General features: G+C 36.7%; 1 protein-coding gene across 1 annotated transcript in view; it reads right to left on the bottom strand.

The window, feature by feature from the left end:
• The window catches only part of LOC101324585 (complement receptor type 1), a 110,897-nt gene extending 100,603 nt beyond the window's left edge, over positions 1 to 10,294 (bottom strand). The window contains exon 1 of the mRNA XM_073802654.1: positions 10,177 to 10,294. Coding sequence (XP_073658755.1) covers positions 10,177 to 10,294 — 118 coding nt within the window. The remainder of the gene's footprint in view (positions 1 to 10,176) is intronic.
• Positions 10,295 to 12,159: the final 1,865 nt, after the last annotated feature.

Below are 12,159 nucleotides of genomic sequence, written 5' to 3'. Positions count from 1 at the left end.
TTATTGTTAAAGAAATAAAGTAAACAATATGTGTTTGAGTTAAAAAAATAGTTATTGTAGAAATTTCTATGCTACTTTCTCTTTTTTTCTCCAGTGTGTTTCATAGACGTAGCCGTAACCTATGTTGGAAGTCTGTTGCCAAGTCAGCACAAAGAAATTTCAGCACATGATTTGTGGACAAAGCTCAACAACTATGAAAGCATACTTTTAAGTGCATATTTTAAATATTAGACTCAGCTACTACCCCTTAAGACCTCATAGGTTTAAGTTAAAGTAATAAAAATACCATTTAGAGTCAATCAATATGTAATCAAGAAGAAATATATGCTGGAAAAATACCATTTTACTTTAGTTTTTAAAATCTCTCTCTTTTTTTTTTAATCTCTTGTTCCTCCCCACACTTCCTACTAATTAATTCAAATAATGGAGGATAGATTGAAACCAATCAATTAACTGGTCAATATTTTCAGTCTTCAAAGAACCAACTTTTGGCTTTGTTGATTTATGTTTATCTTCATTTTATTTTTACTAATATTTTCTTGAGTTTATTTGGTGTTCTTTTTTAAAAAATGAATTTCTTGAGATAATTACTTAGAATTTTTTATTTTCAGCTTTTCATAGTCTAAAAAAAAACTTCAGACTATTATTTTTATTCTAAGCATCGATTTAGCTGTATTGCACAAGTTTTAATGTGTCATATTTTCTTTTTTTTCAGTTTAAAATATTTGATAATGACCATTGTAGTTTCTTCAATGACCCATGGTTTACTTAGAAATGTTTTGCAGAGTTTACAACCATTTGAAGAATGTTTTTAGCTGTATATTTATTAACAAGTTTTGAGATTGATTGAGTTTGTTTTATGGCTCAGCGTATGATCAACTGAGATAACTGTAGGTATATGTAAAAAATATGTGTCTGTGGTAGAGGGTGCAGTGCCCTGGGTATATCAGTGAGGGACGATCTGTTAATATTTGTTTAAGTCTTCTACACAGTTACTGATTTGTTGGAGGTCTGCTTATTCTACCAGAAAATGTTCCATCTATTGTACATGTGTCTTATTTCTAACTCTGTCCATTTTTTTACTTTTATATATTAATATATACATATTTTTAACATTTTTATATTATATATTTTAAAATTATATTTTCTAGTAAATAGACTCTTTTATTATTAGAACATATCTCTCTTTAGTAATGTATCTTGACTCAAATTCTATTTTGTCTACTTCAGTTATAAGGCAATTAAGAAACAAATAAAAAGTTTGTAGATTTAATCCTCAATATATCTATAACTATTTTAAATATAAACACACAATGATAATTTAAAGACAAAGACTGTCATAATGCCACATTTGTCAAATCAGCTTTCTTTTGGTTCATTTTTACATAATGTGTTTTCCATCTTTTTATATTCATTCATTCTGTCTCTGAACATATATATTATTTGTTTTGTATGGAACACATAGTTGTTACTTTTATTTATTCTTTTATTTATATATTTATTTATTTAGACTGCACAGCACAGCTTGCAGGATCTTAGTTCCCTGACCAGGGATTGAACCTGGGCCCTGGCAGTGAAAGCACGGAGTGCTAACCACTGGACCAGCAGGGAATTCCCTGTAGTTTTTATTTTTAATTAATTATGATAGATGTTCCCAAACTTAGTTCACAGCATTCTTGGGGTCTTAGTAATTTGTTCACATCATTCCTAGCCAAAAAAGAAATACTTAACAGTTTTATTTATTAAATAACTGGACCCAAACCACTTAATAAGTCTTGTGCCCACCATAATTCTTAGTAATAGCATGTTAGACACTGCTCAACTTCTCAAACCTTGGAATCAGTTTATAAACTGCCACCTAATTTCCTATACCATTAATTTTCATTTGGTACTTGGTCTTTATCACAGTCACTGCTGAAAACCCAGCTTTGCAAAGATTTGATGTCACCAAGCAGAACTTTCTGCAACCTAATGTAACTGGGAGCTACTCTGAGCTAGCAGTTTGCAAAATACATGAGAGATATCAAATATTGCTTTGTTTCCACTGAAAATTTAAAATATTCCTTAGGTCTCCTGTGAATTTATGAAGGCCACCAGGGCACCTCAGCCCACAGTTTGCGAAATGTAGTAGTATGACAGTCTCTGTATTTAAAGTGGAATTGTCTGTTTATATTTAATATAATTATTGATGTCTTTGGGACTCAATCAATTATCTTACTATTTGTTTTTTATTTATCCTATGTTTTCTATGTGCTTTATTCTCTTCTATTTTGCCTTCTTATTGATTATCAATTGTACTTATTATTTTACTTATTTCTTTTTATTAGATTATTATGAACATAATAATAATCTACTTTTATTGTTCCTTTAAAAATAATGTGCATCCCTCCAACATAGGAGCACTTCAATACATAAGGCAAATACTAACAGCCATACAAGGGGAAATCGACAGTAACACATTGATAATAAGGGACTTTAACACTCCACTTTCACCAATGGACAGATCATCCAAAATGAAAATAAATAAGGAAACACAAGCTTTAAATGATACATTAAACAAGATGGACTTAATTGATATTTACAGGACATTCCATCCAAAAACAACAGAATACAAATCTAGAAACAATAAATGCTGGAGAGGGTGTGGGGAAAAGGGAATACTCTTGCACTGCTGGTGGGAATGTAAATTGATACAGCCACTATGGAGAACAGTATGGAGGTTCCTTAAAAAACTACAAATAGAACTACCATACGACCCAGCAATCCCACTACTGGGCATATACCCTGAGAAAACCATAATTCAAAAAGAGTCATGCACCAAAATGTTCATTGCAGCTCTATTTACAATAGCCAGGAGATGGAAGCAACCTAAGTGTCCATCATCGGATGAATGGATAAAGAAGATGTGGCACATATATACAATGGAATATTACTCAGCCATAAAAAGAAATGAAATTGAGTTACTTGTAGTGAGGTGGATAGACCTAGAGTCTGTCATACAGAGTGAAGTAAATCAGAAACAGAAAAACAAATACCGTATGCTAACACATGTATATGGAATCTAAGAAAAAAAAAAAAAGGTCATGAAGAACCTAGGGATAAGATGGGAATAAAGACACAGACCTACTAGAGAATGGACTTGAGGATATGGGGAGGGGGAAGGGTAAGCTGTGACAAAGTGAGAGAGTGGCATGGACATATATACACTACGAAACGTAAAATAGATAGCTAGTGGGAAGCAGCCGCATAGCACGGGGAGATCAGCTTGGTGCTTTGAGACCACCTAGAGGGGTGGGATAGGGAGGATGGGAGGGAGGGAGACACAAGAGGGAAAAGATATGGGAACATATGTATAAGTATAACTGATTCACTTTGTTATAAAGCAGAAACTAACACACCATTGTAAAGCAATTATACTCTAATAAAGATGTTAAAAAAAAAGATAATGTGCATCCTTAACATAGTAACAGGTAATTAACAATTATAACTTCCCCAACAATGTAAGAACCATAGAAAATGCTAACTCCATTTACTTCCCTCCTGTCTTTTGTTCTATCATTATCATGTACTTAAAGTCTACATACATTTTAAACTAACACTAGTCATAATCAATGTACACACTGCAGGCTGTTTGCTGGACTGTAACCATTTGCTGCTAAGCTGGACCCTAATGACAATGGAGTCCCTCAGCAGGCTCAGCCAAAATTTTGAAAATCTGTGTGGAAATATGCGGTAGGCTAGATAATGAGCTCCCAAAACACCCATGCCCTAATCCTTGGAAACTGTGAATGTTACATAGGATGGCAACAGCGCTTTGCAGATGTGATTCAGTTAAAAACCTTGAAATGGGAAGATCATCCTGGATTATTTGGATGGACCCTAAATTTAATCACAAAGGTCCTTATAGGGAAGAAGCAAAGGATCAAAGGAGACCGAAGAAGATTTGAAAATGGGGCACTGCTGACTTTGAAAGTAGAGAAAGGGGGCCATGAGCCAAAGGCTTTACACTGCCTCTGGAAGGTAGAAAGAGCAAGGAAACCTATACTCCACTTGAGCATCCAGAAAGAACACAACTCTATGGACCCACTGTAGATTTTGACCTCCAGAACTTTAAGAGAATACATTTCTGTTGTTTTAAGCTACTGAGTTTGTGGCAATTTGTTATAGCAGCAATCAGAAACTAACACAAAAGATAATGGCACACGGTGTTAAAAAGTTTGAATTTGTAGAGACCTGGCTTTGAATCCAATGTCTTCTACTTACTAGCTGTGGTGTCTTAGATGAGCAGCTTAAATTTCTCTGAGCCTCAGTTTCACCTTCATAAAAGTGATAATAATATTTACCTAGTACTTTCGCTGAGAGGGTCAAAGATGCAAAGTATTTAGTAGCATCTTATACATAGAAAGCACTTAATAAATTGTCGTTATAGTAGTTATCATCCATAGAGAAAGGTAGATGCTAACAGGTAGATTCGAATATTCTGCAAAAGTGGGCATGCTCACTTTGCTTCCAAGAGCTTATTTTCTACCTAGGTGTTCGGAGCTAGTTTAGAATAAACTTGTCTAGTTGGAAAAGCCCTGAAGGACCTCAGTGACCAGTGATCTCAGAAGTTCTCCTGAATGAGTGTGTCCCAGATTCAGGCTGGGATTTAATCTCTGCAACCCATGAGTTCTATCATGGTTCCCACGGGACCACTGACAGACATGAGAATTCCTGAAGAAACTGGATCCAACTAGCCATTAGGCCTACAGAATTGCTAAGTTGCTTTTTCCTGTTTAATGGCTTTAATCAGAATTAGGGGACTTAATCTGTGTACCCTACTTAAGCAAAGGATGGTGATCCAAGAAAGCTCATATTTCTTAATTATTTTTCCTAATATTAGACAGTCTTATATCTATCACTACACATTCTCTTTATTAAACCAGCAATTGTTAAGCACGAGTGCCCTTGCCTATGTTTCTTTCCTCATCTTGTACCACTGTCTCCTCTGACTGAGCTGTAGTCCTTCCCCGTCACAACCCATTCTCCCCCTTCTTTAAGATATATGTTCTTTCTTCTTTCTGTGATATTCCCTCCATGTGATTACTTTTATCTTCATTCTGACTTTCACTCTTCTTCCAGGTCTCTGCTAAAATCCTGCTTCCTTTCTGAAGCCTTCCCTGATCCTCCCAGGGATTTTGAATCTGGACTACTTCCCTCTGCCCACCCCCATAATAATTTCTAATTGGGCAGTTTACTTTTCCTTTTATATCACTTACTATAAGTTGTGTTTTTTATATTTATGTGCTTTTAAAAATATCTATTTCTCTCAATAGGTATTAGACATGCATATTATACATGCATACTATGAAGGCAAGAAGCCCCATGATTTTTGCTCCTCTAAACTAATACCTAGTCCAGGTGCCTAGCACTCAATTATAAGCAGTCTGTGCATATTTGTTGCAATGAACAGATGAATGATGAATTACCTACAAAACAAAAAAATCAAGAGTCCGGCTATATCCCTAAAAGCTTTAATTCAGTGATTGTGGGTTACAGCCCACAAAACTATCTTTTTAAAAAGCTTCACAGGTGATTTTGATAGATAACAGCACTTTGAGAACCACCGTGACAAACAGGAAAAACTACTAAGTGAAAAACAACTCCTGTGATTCCAAATGTTATGCCTTCACCTTTTCTTTAGTTGATATGTGGGATGAGTGTAATTTTGATATTCATCTCATCCATTGATGCTGGACAAGGGAAAGGATTCCAAATGGACCTTCTGGTGCCAAAAGTTTTACTAGGAGAGGCTGAATGTCACAGCAAAGCTCACAAGGAGAAGACAGAGATCTAAAACAAAAAAGCAAATGGAATGGATAGTTCTTGGAATGGCATTACTTTCCTTTAATTACCTAAAATTCTTACCTGAGTTCTGGGTATAGCATATGGAATAATTAAAAATTCAAATTTGGATAATATCCCAAATAAAAAAGAATATATGAAACTTCACCTGAGAAAGCTTGATCTAGTTTCTTTTTCCTCCTTCATTGCCAATCCCTCAAATTATGGATGGTTCCTATGATAACTATATTAATATGAACTCTGTAAACTCAAGATATACAAGAGTTTACAAAAAGACTTTTTGTATAGCTTTATTAAGATATATTAAATACAGTAAGTGTACAATTTGATGACTCTTGACATATGTATGTACCATGAAATGATCACCATAATCAAGAAAACAAACATTTCCATCACACTCCCTACAGTTTCCTAATGTTTCTTTGTAATCCATCCATCTCTCTATCTCCTTCTTTAGGCAACCTCCAACCTGCTTCCTCTTACACAGATTGATCTGACTTCTAGAATTTTCTATAAACTGAATCACTCAGTTTGTACTTTTTATTTTTGTCTAGCTTTCACATAGCATAATTATTTTGAGAATAATCCAGGTGTTGCATATAAAAATTTGCGTGGTTTTGTTTTGTTTTGTTTGCTGAATAACATTCAGTTGCAAAAATACACCTTAATTTAGTTTACCCTTTCAGTTGTTGAAGGACTTTTGAATTGTTTCCAGTTGTTGGCTGTTACAAATAAAACCGCTATAAAAATTCATGAACAAGTCTTTATGAGGACATATGCTTTCATTTCTCTTGAGTAAATGCCTAGGAGTGAAATGCTTAGATACATGTGTGTTTAACTTTTAAAGAAACGGCCAAAACTCTGTTTCCAAAGTGGTTGTATCATTTTACCAATGAGCAATGTATGATAATTCTAGTTACTTCACCTTATAGCCAATACTTGGCATGGTGAGTTTTTAAAATTTTAGCCATTCTGGTGGGTGTATAGTGTCATCTCATTGTGATTTTTGTCTTGGATGTCCACTTTGAAATACACCTGACTCAAAACTTCTACTCAAGGCAGGTTGATTTATTCTATACTATAAGTACAAACTACCCTTTATTTCTTCCATGTCTGTTCAAACATGAGCTGACAACCTGGAGTATGCTCTGCTGCCCATACTGCATACTCTCCTTTCTTGAAGGGACCTGAAAATGTTTTGCTTAAGTAACTCTTTAAGTTAAAGAAAAAAGAGCATGCACTTTAAAATTTTTTTTAATATTTTATATTTAAATATTTAAATATATTTATATATTTTATGATATATATTAAATGTTATATATTTGGTGTATTATATAATATATAATATGTACTACATACTTTGTTATAATGTATAATATACATTAGATTTTCTATATGGCATAATATAATATATACTTTGGTATTAAATAATATATGATATTTAATATACACATTATGTATTATATAGATTAATATTATATATTATATATAATATATACAAACTATAAGAAGTTAATATTAGATATCACATTATAATATATATTATATAACTTAATAAAGCTATTATATATAGTTATATGTTTGCAATATACAATGTAATCATACATGCTATATTATATAACAGCATAAATATAGCATATGTTTTATAATATGAATATAACAATTTATGTATATAAAACAGTATGTTATATTACAGAATATAACATAATTATATTGTTAATTTATATGTAACATGTTATATTATGTATATTTAAATGTTAAATATATTTAAACATGTATATTTACCAAGTGAGGGCGTCAGAGTCTGCTCCATGTGCAAAGTGGTCCTAGCAATGCTTAACTAGTGTGCTAATTTTTATGTAAAATAAATATTCCTGTGAAACATGCTTTACAATCTTTTTTTTTTGGATTCACTCCTCTAGGGCTGTTAAAGCCATGCTCCTTCCACTCAGGTTAAGATCACTGGATCTCCCTTTTCAATCACCCCATGGCCTTCGCGCTCTTGTGTGACTTCTTAGTAATGGTTTTGTAGATCCCTGTGGGGATTTTCAGGTTATAAAACCCTGTCACACACACTACCTCATCTGATTTTTACAATAACCCTCTCAGATAGCAGAATGCCAATTATGTTTATTTTATATGTGTGGACTCTCAAGATCAGGAATGTTAATTGACTTGCTGGGTTCAAGGCTCCCAGCTAGTAAGTAGCAGGGGCTGGGCAAACCAGAGCCCTGGCCTCCTAATTAAGGAGATTTCATAAAACCCCACCACCCTACCACCCTGTATGCATACACCTTGGAGGCATAGCTCTCTCTTACATTTCTTTCAAACTCCAAAGTGCTGTGCACACTGTCAGTATTCCATCAGCATTTTCTTTAGCTAAATTACTTTGGCAAGTAAATTACTAGATAGTTTAGTTTAGGCTGTTTCACATTTTGAAGTTATTATGATGACCTTAGGAAATTTTGTTTTGTAATTAATAGTGTCTGGCGGGGAGGGAGAAGGGTAAGCTGGGACGAAGTGAGAGAGTAGCACTGACATATATACACTACCAAATGTAAAATGGATAGCTAGTCAGAAGAAGCTGCATAGCACAGGGAGATCAGCTTGGTGCTTTGTGACCACCTAGAGGGGTGGGATAGGGAGGGTCGGGGGGAGACACAAGAGGAAGGGGATATGAGGTTATATGTATACATATAGCTGATTCACTTTGTTATGCAGCAGAAACTAACACAACATTGTAAAGCAATTATACTCCAATAAAGATGTTAAAAAAAATTAGTTCTATAAATTGAACAAATGTTACATTAAAAATAAAGAGATAAATTGACATTGAAAAAAATAGTGTCTGTGATTGTACTGTAATAGTAATTTAATAAACATGGACAGGCTACAACAACATTCCAGTAAGAAGGGAGCCAGATAGCCACAAAGTCCACAAAAATTATAAGCACAGATTGCTTAACTTACTTGGCATGCTTCTCTTCTGAAAATAAAGCTTTAGGTTTTATCCCATTTCTTCAGTGAACAGGTTCTTTTATGACGTCTAAGGAGATAAGATATTAATAGCAATTTCTTTGGAAACTTGGTTTCCCTTTTCCTCTTAGAAGAGAAGGCACAATCAAGTAGTGAATGGGGCTTCCGTGGTGGAGCAGTGTTTGAGAGTCCGCCTGCCGATGCAGGGGACAGGGGTTCGTGCCCCAGTCCGGGAGGATCCCACGTGCCGCGGAGCGGCTGGGCCCGTGAGCCATGGCCGCTGAGCCTGCGCGTCCGGAACCTGGAGCCTGTGCTCCGCAGCGGGAGAGGCCACAGCGGTGAGAGGCCCGCGTACCGCAAAATAAATAAATAAATAAATAAATAAATAAATAAATAAATAAATAATGAATGCAAAACGTCTAGTGACTGCGAAGAGCAAACTGAGTTGTCAAGAAGAGGCTGGGCAAAAAAAGACTGTCTCTTCAACCAAGATGTTGACAAGAGTCTGAGCAACTAAGAAGACTTCTAGGAAAGCCAAAAATAAGAAGAGAAGGGTTCTAATCTCTGTTTACCTGTTTGAAGCTAACGGAAGGAAGGGAGGATGCCACATCAAAATTTTCATGATAGTTTTGTTCTAAACAATTGACTAAAATAGGACAATATGTAAACATCTCTACACTCTCCTTCTACTGGTAACCGTTACACTGAGGGTTCTGCAGCTTAGCTAGCTCTTCTAACCCCAAGCACCTGGGATCTGTAATGATGGCAGTGGTTGTTTGGGGTGTGGGTGGGGTGAATATAGCCGGATGCAGGGCACTTTTCAGGTGATAATTGCACCCCCTGGACTGCTTGTCCAAACACTCTCATGAACAAAGAGCTGAAGTAATGACGATAGAAATCAAGTGGCAGGCCCTGTGTTAGACCTTTGACACGCTTTATGCCATTTAGGTACCAACTCCATGAGGTACAGAGATCAGTATTCGCATTGACAGATGACGAAACACATGTAGCAACTTTCCTCACAATTAATATGTTTCTAGGATTAGAACCCAAGTTTGTCGAATTTCCAACCCCCCTTTCTTTCCTCGTGATCAGCGCCGCACTGCTATAAGCCAGTCTCTGTATTAACACAAAGGCAAACAATTCCGTGCAGCACCTGTTCATCGTCTGCGCTGAGCACAACATAAGCCCCCCGACGAAAGGAATTCGACCAGTGCCAGCAGGGTCCCGGGACACGGGAATCCCGGAGCCGACTTGCCTTCTCGCGCGCCTAGCGCATGGAAAGAGACACTTCGAACGCGAGGGCCAGCGAGGTAGTGCCCGCCGCGCCCGCTCCCACGCCCGCCCGCGTCTCACCCCAGGCCGCCGGCAGCTCGAGCAGCACCAGAATCGCCAGGAGGGCTCCTCCGGGGCAGAAGGTAGGGAACGCTGGCGGCAGGAGAGGCTCCCGGCTCCTTGGAGAAGTGGCTCCCATCGTCCCCAAGGGCCTCTAGTAACCAGATGCGATCTCGGAGAAAATCGAAGTCAGGGGAAAGTGCAGCCGAGAGAAGCACCACACACACGGTTCCGCTCCCAGAGTCTGAGAAGCGTGGAGGAGGTTCCGGGACAAAAAGCTTTTGACTACAACTTCCCCTTGGTGAGCAAGGTCTTGTTTACTCGCAGTTTGCATTGTTTCTAACAAGTATCACTCCCAAAGACCACCTTAGAGATCCAGGTACAGGAGGAAAATCTGGCAGCGTTTTCAGCTCCTTGATGTATTCCGCATGTGAGGATGGGCAGTTCCAGACAAAGGCGGTGGATTCTCACAACTTCGCTTTTATACACCCCTGCACGACTTTTCCCCTTCTCAAGAATCCACGTGGGAAGGTCACCTAAAGAAATGCCTGCTTTCTCTGTTGAAGCAACAGTTGCAGGCAGCATGCTCAGTGTACAGGGAATATGAAGAACCAATTTCTTTATGTTGAATTGAGATACACCAAGCCACTGAAAGACTTTTTAAACGAGAGTGACTTAATCAAATTTGCATTTTTAAAAATATGATGCTGTCTATAGTATAGAGACTGGATAGGAATAAGGCAATAGCGGAGACCAGCAAGGAGGCTTTTGCCATCATCTGGGTGGGGTTTGGTGGTGACTGTGACTGGGGATAAAGTAGACAATTAAGAAAGATATTGCAGATGAACAAAATTTACTCAAGCATTGGATTTTGGTTAATTTCTTTCTTAAAGTTAGTGGTGAGAAAAAGAAGGAAATCAATAGTTAGCCCGAGGATTCAAAATGAATGGTAGTGCTATTTATTGAAATAAGAAGTATGGGGGAGGGAAAGGTATGAATGAAAAGATGAGAGAAATGGGAGTGTGTGGTAGGCAGAATAATGGTCCCCAAGATGTCCCTGTCCTATTCCCCACAACGTGTGATATGTCACCTTATGTGGCAAGAGGGATTTTGCAAGTGTGATTAAATTAAGGAGTTTGAGATGGGGAGATTATCCTGTATTATCTGGGTGGGCAACATAATCAAAGGGGTTCTTATAAGAGGAACGCAGCAGAACAAAGTGGGAAAAGGCAATGTCTGAAGCAGAGATTGGAGTGATGCTGCCACAAGCCAAGGAATGCCAGCTACCTCTAGAAGCTGGAAGAAGCAAGGAACAGATTCTTTTCTGGAGTTTTCAGAAAGAGTCAGTCCCACCAACACCTTGGTCCAGCCCTGTAATACTCATTTTAGACTTCTGACCTCCAGAATTGTTAAAACAAAAATCTGTGTTGTTTTAAGATTCAAGGTAATTTGTTATAGCAGTAACAGGAAATTAATATGGAGGAGGGAGGGTAACCTGATCAAGGGAGAATGTCAAAAGCTTTTTGGATTTTTAACTGAGAAAGTTATGGTCATTGGGCAAATGGAGTTTCATGACAGCCAGGAGGTGTGGGAATGTTCTAGGAAAAGTTTAGGAATATAGGTAGTTTGTTGATTATGAAGCTGGACTTCTAGTAAGGCCCATAATGAGGACTTCTGAAAAGGAAATAGATGGAAGAGGGTTAAAAATCTCAGGAATTGTTGGGTCTGTTAAGGGAGAACATGTACAATAAACAATAGAAAGATCAGGATTCATCTAGAGGTTTTAAAAAATTTTTGTTGAAGTATAGTTGATGTACAATATTAGTTTCAGGTGTACAACATAGTGATTCAAATTTTTTATTGATTATATTCCATTTAAAGTTATTATTGGCTATATTCCCTGTGCTGTATGATATATATATATATATATATATATATATATATATATATAAGGTATGATGTACCTTATTTATTAATACATAGTAGTTTGTACCTCTTAGTTCC

The sequence above is a fragment of the Tursiops truncatus genome, chromosome 1, assembly GCF_011762595.2.
Source record: "Tursiops truncatus isolate mTurTru1 chromosome 1, mTurTru1.mat.Y, whole genome shotgun sequence".
Lineage (NCBI taxonomy): Eukaryota > Metazoa > Chordata > Mammalia > Artiodactyla > Delphinidae > Tursiops > Tursiops truncatus.
The sequence above is the reverse complement of the archived record's forward strand: the minus strand, read 5'-3'. Positions and strand labels throughout refer to the sequence as shown.